Source organism: Dipodomys merriami, unplaced genomic scaffold (genome assembly GCF_024711535.1).
Source record: "Dipodomys merriami isolate MVZ:Mamm:240054 unplaced genomic scaffold, mDipMer1.0.p SCAF_25, whole genome shotgun sequence".
NCBI classification, from domain to species: domain Eukaryota; kingdom Metazoa; phylum Chordata; class Mammalia; order Rodentia; family Heteromyidae; genus Dipodomys; species Dipodomys merriami.
The window spans coordinates 22,493,817-22,512,235 of record NW_027203937.1 but is presented as its reverse complement, the minus strand read 5'-3'; the positions used below and the strand labels follow the sequence as shown (position 1 = coordinate 22,512,235).

General features: G+C 38.3%; 1 protein-coding gene across 1 annotated transcript; it reads left to right on the top strand.

The window, feature by feature from the left end:
* The first annotated feature begins 9,703 nt into the window (after window positions 1–9,703).
* On the top strand, window positions 9,704–10,654 carry LOC138836643 (olfactory receptor 10A3-like). Its single transcript, XM_070035399.1, has one exon. The coding sequence runs from the start codon at window positions 9,704–9,706 to the stop codon at window positions 10,652–10,654; it is 951 nt and encodes a 316-aa protein (XP_069891500.1).
* The last annotated feature ends 7,765 nt before the right edge of the window (window positions 10,655–18,419 follow it).

The following is an 18,419-nucleotide window of genomic DNA, read 5'->3' as shown; positions in this document are numbered from 1 at the left end:
GAGAGACTTAATTAGCATTAATTACATGCACTGCCTCACAAATTCCCCATCTTGGTTCCAAATGACCTTGAAACATAGTCTCCCTATCTAGTCCCTTCCAGGAAAAGCCTTTCCATTTCTTCAAAACCTCCACAATTATGTATGTAACATTTAACACATTGAATCTTCTACAGCCTTGAGAAGTTCCTCAGATCTGAGAGCTCTGTGTACTTGACTGCTTGATTGAGCTCTAACAACTCAGTGCATATGCCCTGGAATTTCTTTTCATAGAGACTAAGGACCTTCTGGGTTCTTCTTTTACCAGTGACACCTTTTGGTGACTTCATTGGGAGCTGAGAGAGGGTTGTCGGCCCTTAAAGAGGTAATTTTCCTTTGGAATATTGGTGTCTTGCAAATCTTCCCAAGTCTCTGTAATGTGCTCTGTTCCTTCATCTTCTTTTTCTGATGGCTTAAAAATTACAAAAAAATGTTTGTTGAGTTACATAGAAACCTTAAATGATACTTGTTTTAATAACTTTACAATTCAGTGACTTTTAGCACATTTATAGAGTTGTACAGCCTCAATTCAATCCTGTATTTCCTTTTTCATAAACAATCTATTCATTCTTTTTGAATTCAGATACTCTTAATATATTATGAATACTAACTGTTGTATATTTATTATGAACTGTTTCCTTTTCAATTCAACTTTTTTATTACTCTAAGAGTAAACTTTACAACTAAGGGTTTTTTTTGTTTTTGTTTTTGTCAGTTGTGGAGCTTGAACTCTGGGCCTGGGCGCTGTCCTTCAGCTCTTCAGCTCAAGGGTAGCACTTTACCACTTGAGCCACAGTGCCACTTCTGGCTTTTTCTGTTTATGTGGTACTGCGGAATTGAACCCAGGGCCTCATGCATGCAAGGGAAGCACTCTACCACTGAGCCACCTTCCCAGCCCACAACTTAGGGTTTTGCTGTGAGACTTTGAATGAATTAACTTTGTTTACCTTTTTAGCCTGTTTCTTCCCAAGTCCCTGCCTTGCATACTGCTCACAGTTATGCTGACATGCTGGGCTCCCTTTGGTTCCTAGGCTGTTGTAAATGCTGCTACCTTTACCCAGAATACTTTGTCTTCCTCTCTTTATTTTTATTTTATTTTTATTGTTATTATAAAGGTAATGCACAGAGGGATTACAGTTATATAAGTCAAGTACCAGATACATCTCTTTTTGGACAATGTCATCCCTTTCCTTGATGTCCTTGATGTTTTCCCTTCTTGCCTTCACTCACAAGTTGTATAGTTCATTATCAATATCATATTTAGTGGGTACCACAGCTGCATTTGTTCACCCTTTCTTCTGATGGACTTTTGACTTTCCTGGCTTGGTGCTCATAAGCTCCTCTCATGTTCCACTGCTACTCTTTCTGTTGTGGTCCAGAAAGAAACTGTTTAATTAATTTTGCCTCATTTATAATTTCTAGACCTTTGAGTACATTTGGAATGATCATCCAGTGCTTTTTTCCCATGGTTGCTCCCCTGCTGAGAAGCTCTGCTTTTGGGCTGCAGCCCTGTAGTTTACTCCCATATTTTAATCACTGAATAATAGTCATTGCATAGGTATTCCAACAGTTTGTTTATCCAGTCACCTGTTGAAAAGCATCTTGGTTTCTTCCAATATCTGGTAATTATGAATAGAGCTGTTAGAAATATCATTGTATAGATATAAGTTCCCAAACTCATGTAAGTAATTATCTGGATCACATATGTGGTAAGACTATGTTTAGCTTTGTAAGAATCTGCCGAACTGCTTTCCAAAGGGTCCGTGCTATCTATCTTGCATTTTTACCAGCAATTAATTAGAGTTCCCCTGGCTCCACACCTTCATTCCGTGGCCTTCCTTTTTTTTTTTTTTTTTTTTAACATTTTTAACTTTTAAGACAGGAAAAGAAATAGGTATGGGCGCACATGCAATTGCTAAGTAAAATAAAAGCCATTCTGAAAGGCCAGATATTGTACAGTTCCAAATATATGACATCATGCAAATGCTTAAGCCATGGAGACAGTAAAAAGTTCAGTGGCTGACGTATTTATGATCTAAGGGAAGAGGATGAGTAGGTGCAGCACAGGAGCTTTGAGTGCAGTGAAACTTTTGTGATGACATGATCATAATGAATCCAGTTGCATTTGCCAAAACCTATAGAACTCTAAAATACAAAGTATGAAACTTAATGCAAAGATAATTCATAATACTCTATCAATATTGAGTCCTGAACTGAAAACAGATGAACCATAATAACATAAGACATTAACAATAGAAAAGATTGATACAGAAGTGATGTTATAGAGTAGATAGGAACTTTCTTCATTTCCCTTTGAAAATTACAGCTTTATTGAGGCACAATGGATAAATAGCAATATATTTTATGTATACACTTCAATGAATTTGGACACACACACACACACACACACACATATAAAACCACAATCAAGGTAATAGACATGGTCTTTACCTTTCTTTGTGGTGAGGACATTTAGTATGAGCTTTGTCTCATAACAACAATTTTAAATTATAATTTCATTGTCTTTAAGTATTTGTACAAAGGAGTTATAATTCTATATGCCAGTTCATGAGTGTAATGCATCTTTATCAAAGTCACCTCTTCCACCCTTCTCCCACATCCTTTCCAACACACTCATCCCCTCAATCTTCTTAGTTCCATTCTCACACTCTATAATACTATTATGACTGCATTCTCTTCTGCTCTTCATTTTTCTATTTCTCCCCTTGGCCTTAAGCCCCTCCTTCCCCCTATACTTCAAGTTCTAGATTCTTGATATTTATTTTTTTCTTAACAATATTTCAATGTACATAATGAAGTATTGTTTTCTCAGATTTTTCCTAAACCTTAAGTTTCTCTAAAAGTAATGGAGGAAATACAAATAAAGTTTGAACTTTAGCTAATTAAAAAATGAAGTTGGGATGGAGGAAATGGCTCCAGTGTAGAGTACTTGTCATTTGTTTTTGTTGTTTCCTTTGCTATGTAGAAGCTTTCCCCCTCCCCCCGATCTTGTACCACATGTCAACTTTTGCTTTTATTGTACTATCCAAACCTATTGTAACCTCCAATGTCAGAGAGTTTTTCCTCATATTTTCTTCTAGGATTTTTATGTTTTGGTTTCAGGCCTTACATTTAAGTTTTGTGTTGGTGAATGCTAAGTGTCCAATTTTATTCTTTTTCATAGATATCTAGTTTTTCCTTCACCATTTCTTAAAAAAATGATCTTTCTGCATTATTTTTTTTTGAAAACATGCAGCCTTTTAGGAATATCAATGAAAGAAAAAGGGCTGGCAATGTGGCTGCACTTCTGCCCTTGGAGTGCCTGCCTTCTGGATGAGAGCCTGAGTTCAAACCTCAGTGCCACTAAAGATAAACTAAATCCAAAGCAAACTAAACCAAAACAACATCATCATCAACAACAACAAACATCTGAAGGTATGTATTGTGGATAGCTGGGATTGAAGCCATATCCAGTTTGGGGTAGATACCAGCAAAATTACATATAAGATAGTTTATTGCATTCCATTGACAGTCACAGTTTTGGTCCATGGATGGGCAAATGATCCTACCATAGTAAAGAATAAAGGAAAAAGTCTTCGAATTATTATTATGTTTTACAAATGAAAATTCCTTTTCTCAGGATGAACACTACATTCCTCACTAGACACAGTTAGAGAGAATATAACCTTAAGTATTTTTAGAAGCCACTGGATGGAGAATGGAACCTACTTTAGGATGAGAAATGGAGAAAATAAGTCAGATCTTCACCATAACATCTGAGGATTGGATAAAGCCAAGCCTGGATATTTATCAATCTCTGTTCTCTTGCTGGGAATTAGCCAATGGTAGCATTGATGGTTTGAATCTAATGTTTAAACTAAACTCTGAGCCTCTTGACTCTTATACAAACTCTATCTTTATTTTACCAAAAAATAAGAGAGCTAGAGAAGTTGCTTGGCTCATTCAAAGTCATATAGTTGCATAGATGTTTGGACATTAAGTTAGAAAGCTTCAACTGTGAATTTATATGAAAAACATTTTTTTTGTCTAAGCTTCCCACAAAGTAATTTTTGTCTACTGGCCATAATACCTACCATTGTGATCAGGTCCATCCAATCAGGTCCTTATCTAGATCCCTGGGCCTGCATTCCCGTTTTCCTTCTTCCTTGTGCCAACTTACCAACATCCATTCCTTCTCTGTGTTCATTTTCTTAATGGGGGAAGTCATGGTGGAATTGAATCACTTGTGGGAAGACATGTTTATTATTCCCAGTAGGCACTTGGAGAAGTGGCTGTTCCAAGTTTGTGTGTTTGAGCTTCGTCAACTCCATAGAGGAAAGTCTGTATAAATGGGATGAACACTCTCCAGAGAGGGCTTTTCCCAGGTTAGACAATGTTATAAAATCAATGCACTCAATCACTCAATTGTGTTGATGGGATTCTTTTTTTGAACTAAAGAGGTGAAACATCTCATCAAATGAGGTGAAAATCAGGGACAGTCAATAGGTAAGGAAATAAAGATTATGCTTACGTGTGAATTTATGATTCTTTTTACTGAAAATCATATTAAGTGACTACTCTTCTCATGTGAGAAAGTCAGTTGCTCTGCCATTCACAGTCACATAAAAGTTTGAATAAGAATTAGAGTTACAGGGTAGCTTGAACAAGGGGCAGGAGGAAGGTGGTCAGAAATAAAGCCAATCTTGTAAAAATATGAAACCCAGAGGAGAGAATTGTTTGCCTAGGCTGTAAAGAAAGTTAATGCTGAAGCCAGTAGATCATGTTAGTGAATTATATAGCCCAATTTATGTTAGGTCATTTTGTGTTAAAGGGAAAAGATAACATAAGCAGACATTCAGGTTCAGTTTTTCTTTCATTCTTTGTGAAGGCACTAATTTAGAACCAAGCCCCCTCTACCCACAAATAATTTTACCTTATGAATGCCCTGAAGTTTGTATATTTTAAAATCAGATCCTCTAAATTTTGTTTTTGTTTTTAATGAGCTTACTTGATTTTACAGTTTTTGAAATTGAATATATTATTTTGTCTATTTAAAATAGTCCTTACACAGCAGAGATAATTTTGCCTATTTTAGGGCATGTTTTGACATCCCCAAATATATTATTGAAGTTAATATAGATATTTGGTTTTTAATATATCGCAGTCACATTTCAGAAAGTCAAGTAATATAATTTCTTGCTGCTAATGTCCTACTGATCAGGACACAAGACATGGCAGGTTTTCAGGCTGCTTCAGTCCTCTGGCTTCTTTTTCAAAGCCTTGCACAAAAACTAGTTGGTCTCTATTATTTATTATGAATAGCTTTGGCTATTCATGTGTCTTTCTTTTTTATTGTTATTATAAAGGGCATATTCAGAGGTGTTGCTGTTACATAAGTCAGGTAAAGATTACATTTCTTTATGAACAATGTCATTTCTTCCCTTGCTCTTTCTCAGTTTTTCCCTCCAGTCTCCACCTACCAGTTGAATAGTTCATCTTCAACATAGTGTCTAGTGAGTACCACTGCTGCATTTGTTCGCCCTTTCTCACATGTCTTTCTTGTGCTTTATTTATTTATTTATTTATCTGGTTGGTGGAGGGGCTTGAACTCTGAGCTTGGGCACTGTCCCTGCGCTCTTCAGTTCAAGGCGAGCGCTCTACTGCTTGAGCCACAGCACCACTTCTGGTTTTCTAGTGGTTTATTGGAGATAAGAGTCTCACGGACTCCTACCCGGGTTGGCTTTGAACCGTGATCCTCAGATCTCAGCCTTCTGAGTAGCTAGGATTACAGGTGTGAGGCACCAGTGCCTGGCTCTGTGATGTCTATTTAGAAGTAATCTTTTCCTCATTTCAATTTCTAAGACAGTTGTTACACAGTGGTTTTCCTTCCATGCTAGCCTGAGAAGAAAGCATTTTATTTTATGGATCAGGGGAGACCTGAAGATTTGGGAGGCAGGAGGAGGTTATTTTGCTGCTGGTATGAAGTACAGGTTGGAAGAGAAGCTACAAAACAAGGAAAGCCAGAGGAAGTGAAGGCACAGGAAGGGAAGACAGCCATAGCCTGGACAGTATCAGTGTCAATGCTGAGGCTAGAGGGGTTCCAGGTTCTAAAGACTTATAGACACTGCTAGTGAGGGGGATGCTAGTAATAGGGAACATTATCCTGGGGGAATCTAGAGAATGTAGAGCTTGCCTTAGAGGGGCTCTGGAAGGGCAATTGGGTTGGGAGGAAAAATGGTCAGCTCTCTGTGGGACAGGCTGGCTCAAAGAGATTCAGGAAGCAGCATGTGTGTCTCCTAAGTACCTAGCTGCTGCTATTCTAGCCTCCCTTCTGAATGAAATGGAGGTTTTGCGGCCTGCAGTTTCCTTTCGGCAAATCAGAGAAAACACCTAAGTCAGAGCTCAAAGGGGTGCTTAGGGATATATCAGACAGCTGGAGAACCTGAGCTGAGTGCAGGGAGGAGCAGAGTGTCAGTCTTTGTGGCCATGGCAGAGTCATGAGTGTCTCCTACATTCACATAGTGAGACCAAAGGAGAGGATATTCTTAGGAGAGGATCACAAAGGCTCAATAGCTATGTGCATATGGTCATATAAAACCATCTTGATCTAAATGAACTCCAAGAAATAGGGTTTTCTTGTTGTTTTGTTATTTTTTCTCCTTTATGCTTTTGTTTCCTGTACCTTTTGTTTTGTTTGTAAGTTTATCTGTTTTGGGGAGGGTAAAGAGGGGAACACAGAGATGGCGGACCCAAGGATGAACAGTGCAGCAGTGACACTCACTACACACTGTGTTGAAAATGAACTATACAACTGGTGGTGGTTGAGATGGGAGGGAAAAACTAGGAGAGAGCAAGGGAAGGGGTGACACTGTCCAAAAAGAAATGTCCTTGTTAGCTGATTTCTGTAACTGTAACTCCTCTGCACATCACTTTTACAATAACAACAAAAACTGTCTCTCAAACGCAGTGGTATTTCCAAACCCACAAGGCTGCTTTAAACTAAGAAAGCCAGCATTAAATACAGATCATCTCTGTTCTCTTATCTTAGACTTAATTTTCCACCAGACACAATATTCTGTAAGAGTAAAGTCTGGATTATTTTTAAATTATTTTGTTATTTTTAAAATATAATTTTATTATTATTCAGGTGTTGTACAGAGAGGTTTCATAAGTCCGATAATGAGTACCATTCTTTTTGACAATATCACCCATTCCTTGCTTTCCCCCAGTCTCTTCACCGCCACCCCCCATTTGCCCACAAATTTCATAGTATTTTGGTATCTTTAAGTAGTTGTACAAAGAGGTTCCAATCAACATGTCAGCTTATGAATACAATGCATCTTGATTAATGTCATTCCTTTCATCATTCTTCCCCTTTTCTCCCAACCTCACCCAACCTGTCAATTTTCCTAGTTCCATTTTCACATACATACACTGAATATTATGACTACATTTTCCCACCCTTCCTCTGATCATTTGTGTGCTCCCCTTCCCCTTGAGCTCATCGCCATCTGCTCACTTCTCAAGTACCAGCTTCTCAGTAGTCATTGTTTTAGACGGTAAGTTAGTTGGAATTATCCTCTGCATATATCATACTTTAGTTAATACATCATGTACATGTAAAAATAATCCTGTGTATGTTTACATATTCCACTTCCTGGGATTAATTTTTAATAATTATTCCTCCATCTGTTTATTGTATATTGGTTTATCATCTAATAAGCCAAGCGTTACTTCTTTTTGAAACCAAGAATGCATAAAAAAGGAACAAAGTTCTTGTCCTCCTGTATTTTATGTCCTAGAAGAGGGAGTTAGGTACTAAGCATGAAATCTCAAATACATGTGTGTTTCAGTAGGTGGGGATGAGTGCTATGATGAAATACAGAGGTGGAAAGGTGGGAGTTAGACAGTGATAGGTAGAAGAGAAAGTAGGAGTTGTGTTGTGATGTTGTGTGCAGTGTGGTTAGATGACCTCTGACCTCTGTGTTGAATGTATGTCTCAGTTTTTCTGTAAGAGTACAGAAGTGCTGAATCAGTGTTCATTGACTAAGTAAAGGGCTAATGAGCTTCCTCATGTTTGTGTGTGTGTGTTAGGGGACAAGGAGGGAGAAAAAGGTATTAAGTCTCAGGTTCAGAATATCTCTAAGTGGTATTTTCTATAGCACTAAAAGCAAGTTTATAAACACAGGGATGGGAGATGGAGACTAGACCTCTAACACTTCTCACTGAGGCAAATTTCAGTATAATTGGTCAGGCAGAGCCTGACTAGAAATCAATATGCTTGAAGCCATCTAAGATAAGTACATTTACAATTCAACTTAAAAATATGTGTCTGTCTCTCAACCTATAAATGGTTTTTATTTTTCATGTTTAACTAAATACTATAAACACGTATTATATTTTAGCATTATAATAAATTGTAAACAAAATGTGTTTAAACTGTGAATTACCATTAGTTTTAATTTTTTTCTGTGTTGTGTTGGTAATTTACCCAATTTAAACCCTTCATTTGGGGCTGGGAAGGTGGCTCAGTGGTAGAGCGCTTGCCTTGCATGCCTGAGGCCCTGGGTTTGATTCCTTAGCACCACATAAGCAAAAAGAAAAAAGCCGGAAGTGGCATTATGGCTCAAGTGGTAGAGCGCTAGCCTTGAGCTGAAGAGCTGAGGGACAGTGCCTAGGCCCAGAGTTCAGGCCCTACGACTGGACCCCCCCCCCAAAAAAAACAAACCCTTTATGTTAAATTCAAATATGAGTAAAATAAAAAAGAGTAGCCAGGTGCTGGTCTGTCACGCCTGTAATCCTAGTTACTCAGGAGGCTGAGATCTGAGGATGTGGTTTGAAGCCAGCCCTGGCAGCAGTCTTTGATGCATATCTCCAATTGACCACAAAAGGCTGGAAGTGGAGCTGTGGCTCAAGTGATAACCTTGAGTGAAAAAACTCAGGATCAGTGCCCAGGTTTAGAGTTCAAGTCCTAGTACTGGAAAAAAAAGGAATGTAGATGCATGTATGCTTGTGATGGGCAAATTGCATTGTTTTTTTGTGTGTTTTAAGAATAAGTTTAATTAATTTTGCTTGCTTGCTTTGGTACTGGGATTGGAACTCAGGGCTTTTAGGTTGCTAAGCAGAAACTACTGCTTGAACCACATCTCTAGCCTGTTTTAAGTAATTTTTCACTACCTATCAAAAGCATGCAAGAAAATATGTGCTGTTACCAATTGTAAGCTTTAAAACAACAGTTCAGAGTTAAGATTACTCACTTCAGTTGTATTTTCTGGATTCACTGTTACAGGTTATTAGCCATTGTTCAAAATTGCCAATCTCCATTTCTTTTTCTTTTTCCTTTTTGTCAGTTGGGGGGCCTGAACTCTGGTCCTGGGCACTGTCTCTCAGCTCTTCAGCTCAAGGCTAGTGCTATACCACTTGAGCCACAGCACCACTTCTGGCTTTTTTCTTTGTGCTTATGTGGTGCTGAGGAATTGAACCCAGGGCCTCAGGCATGCAAGGCAAGCCACCTTCCCAGCCTGCCAATCTCAATTTCTGTTGGAATAAGCAACATACCATTATATCCTCTGCCAATTATTTCAGACTCAATCTTTCAGCTCCTGGATGTGACTTAATTCTTCATTATACTTTGTCCCTCAGAACAAGAGAAGATCTTGCTACTGAGATGAGAAATCAAAATGAAAGCTTTGTGGTCGAATTCATCCTGTTGGGCTTTTCTAACTTTCCTCAACTCCAAGAGCAGATGTTCTGGGCTTTCTTGGTGATTTATCTGGTGATCTTGGTGGGAAATGTCACCATCATCGTTGTCATCTGCCTGGACCAGAGCCTCCACATCCCCATGTACCTGTTCCTGCAGAACTTATCCATGGTGGAACTGGGTTTCAGCGCAGCTGTCATGCCTGAAATGCTGGTGATCTTATCCAATGAGAAAGCGACCATCTCTTTTGGGGGCTGTTTTGTGCAGATGTATTGCATTCTTCTTTTTGGAGGGACTGAATGTTTTCTCTTGGGGGCAATGGCTTCTGATCGATATGCTGCCATCTGCCATCCTCTGACCTACCCGGTGATTATGAACAGAAGGGTTTTTGTGAAGTTAGTGATATTCTCGTGGTTCTCAGGGCTCACTGTGGCAACTGTGCAGACCACCTGGGTATTTAGTTTTCCCTTTTGTGGGCCCAATGAAATTAACCATCTGTTTTGTGAGACCCCCCCAGTGCTGAAGCTGGTGTGTGCAGACATCTTCTTGTTTGAAATCTATGCCTTCACAGGCACCATTTTGATTGTCATGGTGCCCTTCCTGCTGATTCTCTTGTCTTACATTCGAATCCTCTTTGCCATCCTGAAGATGCCGTCGACCACTGGGAGGCAGAAGGCCTTTTCCACCTGTGCCTCCCATCTCACGTCTGTCACTCTCTTCTATGGCACGGCCAGCATGACTTATCTACAACCCAAATCCAGCTATTCGCCAGACACCAAGAAGCTGATCTCGCTGGCTTACACCTTGCTCACACCTCTGCTGAATCCACTTATCTACAGCCTGAGAAACAGTGAGATGAAAAAGGCTTTTATGAAATTGTGGAGAAAGAAAGTGGCTTTCCACACATCTGACTTGTGAGAGACTATGATGTTGGGATAATGCTCGGCTGAGCCCTATAATGAATTGACTAAATGATGAAGACAGATTAGATTTCTTGGGTAAGGGCATGTTTAATTTCTTGGCTTGAACAAGTTTGAAAACATATACATAATTTCTCTGTTACTACTTTAATCTCTCTCTCTGTGTGTGTGTGTGTGTGTGTGTGTGTGTGTGTGTGTGTGTGTTCTGGGGCTTGAACTTAGGGTATGGGTGCTATCCCTGACCTTTTTTCTTTTTTACTCAAAGCTAGTGCTGTACCATTTAAGCCACAAATTTACTTCCAGCTTTTGTTTTTTCTTTTTAACTTAGTTGGAAATAAATGTCTCAAGGACTTTCCTTCCAGGGCTGTCTTCAAATTGCAATCAAACCTCAGCCTCCTGAGTAGCTAGGCTTATAGGCATGAGCCACTGATGCTTGGCTTACTGTAATTATTTTAAAAAGATATATATATATATATATATATATGTTTCTACAATATATGATTCAAATGTATTCATCTATTTATCTATTAAGGACATCTGTTTCATTACTAGAGCATTGTCATTAAGATAATGATTCAATAAATACCTATGACTACATGTTCTTATATATGATGATTTTATTTTTTGTGAAATTTTCTTCAAGGTCTTGATGGGTTAAATAATTTTGTGCTTATTGTATTCTAGTAACTATTGAAGAATCACTGTTCATAATGTTTCTGATTATTTTGGAGAGATTGGAAGGCTCATTGAGCCTCCCTTAAAGCTAGAACTCCAAGACACTGGCAAAGTGATGATATTTTTATTTCCGCAGAGAAAATATGCTTCAGCAAAGTTCAAAAAATGTATTTATTTTGGGGGAGCCCAAGCGAACTGTATTCTGTATTTCATTCAGATTATAATGCAAAACTGTGTTTCTCTTGCTCTTATTTCAAGTATGTTTGCATCCTATTTCCTTGTAGCTCTCATAGACTATTGAGGAATGTATGTAGATAGTTCTTACTAGCCAGTAGGTTTCTAAATAATCCAGCCTCCTATCTTACTGTATACTTGTTTCCACTGACTGTCTTGAGTGCCATCCATGCTAGCTGGGGTTTCTAGGAAGCCAGCACTGAGATGCAGTTAGGAGTGTAAACACTTGAGCATTAATTAAAAGGACTGAATCAGTGAGGTGAGGACCAAGCAGGCCTGGAATTGTCTTCCCCCAGCCCAACAAGGACTTCTGTAGTATTTATTAGGGACACTGTACATGGGTCAGAAATGCTTGATCTTTTCCAAGAAGACAGTGACACCTCATTTGAAAAGACAAGGCTCATGATGAAGGAGCTAACAGCAGTCAAATAACCACATCTTAGTAACTGCAGCAAGTTTTTCCTTACAGGGGGAGCTGAAGCTTGCATCCTCTAACTCTGCCACAGTGTAACTAAAGATGCCATAGTGAGGATGCTTAAATAGAGAAGACAAAGGATACATTGGGAGTGACAGATCAAGGCACTGCCAGAGGGAAGTAGTAAGTGCTACTTAATGTGGCTTAGGTCTACAAATTACGTAGATATGTGAAAAAATCCCACAATTCATGTTAGAATTAGGTATTTAACACCATTTATATAAGAAATAGTAGCAATTTTGTGGTAGAATGACATTGTAAATATAAATCAACACAAATATTACTTATTATTGTTAATTGAATATGTACAATGAATCATTATTGTATGGCTTAGTGCAAAATTGGAATATGTAGCCAGAGTTAGATAAACCCAGACAGGAATGGTGGAACATACCATCCAGGATTCTCCAGTCTGAGGCAGGAGGATTTTAATTTGAGGTCAGCCTGGGCTATCTAGGTGTGCTAGAGGTATCACAATGCCTGATTTTAGATACCTGATTTTTATGCTACAAAGGCATAGTAACAAAACCAGCATTGTACTGGTATAAAAGATCTAGAATTCAACCCACATGGATACAGCCATTTGATCTTTGAAAAAGTACCTCAAAATATACATTAGATAAACATCCATGTCTTCAAAAAATGCTGCTGGGAATACTGAATGCCTGCATGTAGAGGAGGGAAAGTAAACTTCTACTGGTTACCTTGTAAAAATTGATTTGAAATGGGTCAAAGATCTAATGTAAGGCTTAAAACTTTGAAAGTACTACAGGAAAACATAGAGAAAATACTCAAAGATTTAGGCGTAAACAGTTGTTTTCTGGATGGGATTCCATTTGCCCAGGCAATATGAGCCAGAAGTACCAATGTGATTGAATTATATGAAATAGTTTTTGGACAGCAAAGAAAGCAATTACCAGAATGAAGAGATAGCTTACAGAATGGAGAAAATGTTTTAAGCTATTTATTGGATAGACAATATCCAGAATATACAAAGAGGTAAAAAACTAACACCCAAAGAACAAATAAAGTAATTAATAAATGGAGAAAAGCATTGAACAAATAGTTCTTGAAAGAAGTACAAATACTAAAAATGACATGAAGAAATGCCCACCATCTTTAGCCATGAAGGGAATACAAAATCAAAACAACACTGACTGTCAGAATGACAGTCATCAAGAACATGAACAGTAAGAAATGCTGGTGAGGGTGTGTGGGCCAGGGGTTGGGGGAAAACTTCAAAACTGTTGCTGAGAATGTAACTTATAAAAATCATTATGGAGATTCCTTCAAAATGAAAACTAGAACTACTCTATGACTTGGCTATACAACCCTTGAACACATGCTCAATGGTATATTTGAAGGGATTTTGACTCAACATGCTTGTACAATCTATGTTTATCACAGCACTATTCATAATAGCCTATCTATCTAAACAGCCTAGGTACACAAAAACTAGTGAATAAATAAGGAAATGAAGCATATATACCCAAAAGAGTGCATAAAGAAGAAAAAATTTATTTCATTTGTAGAAAAATGGTTGAGACTGGAGATCATGTTGAGTGAGATAAGCCAACCTCAAAAGGCCAAATATAAAATGTTTTTGCTCATATGTGGTATCTAGACCCAAAATGATAACAATAATGCAACATGAATACAGGTAGGACTGTTTGGGGATCAAAGGGAAGAGGAAAAGGGCAAAGAACCAGGGGAGAGGGTGAACATGATCAAATCACATTACACATTGATGCCCATACTTCAAAAACAGTTGGAAGTGCTTGCTTTGTCTTTTCCTTATGGCATGCCTGTGAAGTGTAACAGGTCTCTTTTTTCCCTTCAGAAGAAGAACAAGAAGGAGGAGGAGCATGAGGAAGAGGAAGAGGAATAAGAAGAAAAGAAGAAGAGGAGGAGGAAAAATATAATAATGATAAATAATAATAAACATAAACATAGTTTCAGTTTCAAGTACTAACTTCTTTGTGCTGCCCTTAAACAGACAATCCTCCTGCCTCTGAGACTCCAAGTAGCTGGGATTAACCACTCCTGGTTCAAAATAATATCTTTACCAGCCCCCCAAAATACTGGTGATTAAACCTGGGGCCTTGTACTTAAGCCACATCCCTTCCCTTTACTCTTGAACACTATTTCTCTGCAATGTCCATTCTTTTTATTGATCCTTTCAACTTAGACAGCATATTTGTGAATTAAAAAATTGTGTCCTTCCACAAAATTGTTAGTGAAGATTTTATCTGTTTGCATAGTTTTGTCATATCTTCCTTAAACATGCATTTTTTTGTTCCAAGATTATTTTTCATAGAGAAAGTTTTAGAATTCATCAGTCCTATTTCTGGTGATGAAGTTTATATTTGTGTTTCTCATATTTTTGTTGTTTAAGTAATTTATAGAAGGGGAGTGCTGTTTTTCCTGGTCATTTGAAAATCTGAATTTTATTTCCTATTTGTAGAAGTCTTTCATTGATTACAAAAGTGATGTATCCAAAGCAGAAGATGTTTAAGGTGAAACGACAAAAGTGTTTTTCAGACCTACCACCAACTTTTTCTTAATCTGTTTCCTGAAAGAAGCACTCTAAATTAGTTGGTGTACATTCTCTCTGATATACTCCATAGATTTAAAAATACTGATTTGTGTATGTTAATATTATTCTTCTAAAATTAGGATTCATGTGTGCACATTAAATTTTATATTTTTCATTGTTCTTAAGACTTTATATTTCCTTTTCTATCTTTGAATTTATTTTTCAGTTTTTTTAAACAAGAAATGTTATTTGTATAATTTCTAAGATTCTAGAGCACTGAGATTTTCTTTCTTATAGGACACTCATCTTTGGGTGCTGGGAAGGTGGTTCAGTGGTAAAGTCCTTGCTTCGAATGCGCGAGGCCTTGGGTTAGATTCCTCAGCACCACATAAGCAGAAAAAGCCAGAAGTGATGCTGTGGCTCAAGTGGTTGAGTGCTAGCCTTGAGCTGAAGAGCTGAGGGACAGCGCCCAGGCCCCAAGACCAAAAAAAAAAAAAAAAAAAGACTGATCTTTGTAAAGATGCTGTACATGTTTATGAATGAAAACGTATAGTTAGGGATAGAACACGTGTTCTTTTAATCCCATGTTGACTTTCATTACCATCTGTTAAAGAATTTATTTAAACCTTCCCATGGTTTGTGTCATTGCATTCTATTTTCTCTTTCAAGCTTTAGGAAATGGTGTTCATATTTTGATTATTGTCATATTAATGATATATCAGCTTTGAGTTGGAGATTGATAATAACATTCCTATAGAGATTGGTAATCATGTTATTCTGTGTTATAAGGAACAGCAGTTTCAGGCTGGGCCTTTCCCCGAGTGACTCCATTTTTCTTGAACAGCAGTTGGTCCATGCCAAGCACATGTGCTAAGATATGATGAAATTCATATTGTTTGTGGGAATAAACAATGACCACCTGTTCAGCGCAAGTCGAGGCACAGACTGAGACACACCTTCTTTACATGAGTAAAATTGCTAGCTGTGAACTCATCAAGTTAAATTAGGATCATGTAGGCACATGAACAACATATCAGAGAAACCAGGTACAAGCTTGTTAGGCATAGAGCAGTGAACAATGCACTCCTCATCTGAAACACATAGAAAGTGGAGACACTGGGCTGGGAATGTGGCTTAGTGGTAGAGTGCTGGCCTAGCATGCATGAAACCCTGTGTTCAATATCTTAGTGCCACATAAACAGAAAAAGCCAGAAGTGGTGCTGTGGCTCACGTGGTGGAGTGCTAGCCTTGAGCGAAAGAAGCTAAGAGCTGGTGCCTAGGCCCTGAGTTCAAGCCCTAGGACTGGCAAAAGAATAGGGGGCACCTGCAAAGGAGGTAAAGTGACACACACCAATCAGTTATCTTGCTTTCTTATCACACTAAGTCTCCAAGCAACCAAGTAGCCAAGCACCCAAACAAAGAACTGTCCAATTTTTCTCCCAGGCTCAACTCAGCATAGGCTCAATGTCTGATGAAGCTCACTTACAACTGGTAGTATGCAGACCCCAGGAGAGACAGCTCTGTTCCCAGCAGCTCTATGACTGGTGATGCTAGGGTTTGAACTGAGGGACCCAAGCTTGCTAGCCAGGTGTTCTACTACTTGAGCCATTGCTCTTGGCCCTGTGATTGGATTCTTAAACCTCTTTTCTGACTATCTTCAGTGACTCATACATGTATCAGTACTCTTTGTGTCCTGAAATATGAGCTTCCTGAAATTTGGTGGCTAACTTAACCTTTTCTTTTCTGTCGTGTAACCTACATATCATTGTGTTAAGAGTAACGTGTGCCTGAGCATTATTACTATCAGTGATACTAAGAAGACTGAAATTGAATAAAGAATTTGTGGTTATTATGGTCATGATTATCAAGCAAAAACAGACTATTGTGAATTAAAGGTGTCAAAACTGATGTAGTTTGTGAAGTCATTGCTATTCAATAAATTATGACATTGTGGAAAGACTCACATGTTTTTGTATCAAGGGCATAGCATGCTTATCATATTCCCTTTATTTTAGCATGTGTCTTCAATGTCCACACACTTCTCACTGAAACCTAATATACTTATAGAAAAGTATACACACCATTGCTTTACGTCTTGATGATGGCTCACCATTGTTTAACCATTGTCAATGTCATCATTGGTCACATCCAGACATAGGACCTACTGGTATGTGAAAAGCACTGTGGGATTTTATGGGGCAGGAATAAGGAAAGCATGTGCTTGGTATTACTTCCCATACCTGAGACCTCATTGCTGCATGTTTGGGCTGTAATACCACAATGGTGGTGGGATAGAAGAGTCCTTGGTTTGGGATCCGTGAATGAAAAGTCCTTTCTCTCAGGATAAGTATAGTCCATTTCCCACTGGAATTAAATGAAAGAGAATGAACCTCTAGGTGTGGCCAGCAGTTTTATTGCTGCCAGAGGGGAGAACTTTCTTAATTAAAAAAATATCATTCTAGGGCTGGGAAGGTGGCTCAGTGGTAGAGTGATTGCCTTGCATGCATGAGGTTCTGGGTTTGATTCCTTAGCCCCACATAAGCAGAAAAAAGCCGGAAGTGGCACTGTGGCTCAAGTGGTAGGGTGTTAGCCTTGAGCTGAAGAGCTGAGGGACAGTGCCCAGGCCCAGAGTTCAAGCCCCACAACCAGCAAAAAACAAAAAATATCATTATAAAGGTGTTGTACAGAGGAGTTACAGTTACATAAGTTAGGTAATGAGTAAATTTCTTTTTGGACAATCTCACCATTTCCTTTGCTCTCTGGGAGAGCTTTCTTGGCTAAGAATCTGCTTCTAGAAATCGGAGGCCACAAGTAAAATGGAGAACTTTGATCTCGGCACATGTCTGAATTCTGAATAGAGCCAAATTGGTAAGTGCATCCAATCCTGTGTTCTCCTAAGACAGAGTCTATTCTTTAACCACTTTAGGTCAAACTCAAAGGCCTGGTTTCTCATCTACACTCTATGGAGTTAATAACAATATTTTTCTTTACAGAGAAAGCAGGTGAAACAGAGAAGTTCAGTGATGTGTTCAAGGTCCTATGAGCCAGTCCTCATCTTTTTTTGGTTTTGATATGTTTTATTTATTTTTTAATTTAATCTTATTGTTAAGATGCTGTACAGAGGGGTTATAGTTACATGAGTAAGGCAATGAGTACATTACTTGCCATCATTGTTACCCTTTCCCTTGTTTGTCTTTGTCCTACTATCTCTCCCCTCCCCCACCTCTCATATTCTTCCCCTCCCCCCATTACCCCCTCCATCTGAAGTTGTAAAGTTTGTTTCCATTATACAGTTTTGTGGGTATCCTTGTTGCAATGAGTCATCCTGTGACCTTGTTTCAGCATTTTGTTATTCCCCTTCCCCTCCCGAGATTAGGCATATGTATATACAAGATATAGGGTATCAAAATCTGCCATAGGGGAAAGAACATACAAAGGAAACAACAACAAAATAAAATCACATGGTACATTTAAAACAATAACAATAAAGACAGACCTCTTGTGTCCATATCTTGGGATTCATTTCACTTAGCATCATCTTATATGGTCTTATATGTTACATGTTTTTTTAATTTTTCAGTTCATCTGATAAGATTATCCTATATGTATACTAATTTTTAATGTTTTTTATTGTAAAAATAGTGTACAGAGGGGTTACAGTTACATGAGTAAGGTAATGAGTGCATTTCCTATCCAGCATTTTTGCCCTCTCCTTTGTTTTTCCCTTACTATCCCTTCCCTCCCGCCTCCCCAACTCCTCCCTCCCACTCCCCCAAACTGTAAAGTTCGTTTTCAAGATAGTGTCTTGTACATCTTATTGTTAAAATGGGTCAACCTGTATCC

Bases quoted from the DNA above. Each gene is read 5' to 3' on its own strand.
- LOC138836643 (XM_070035399.1), top strand. From the start codon at position 9,704: ATGAGAAATCAAAATGAAAGCTTTGTGGTCGAATTCATCCTGTTGGGC.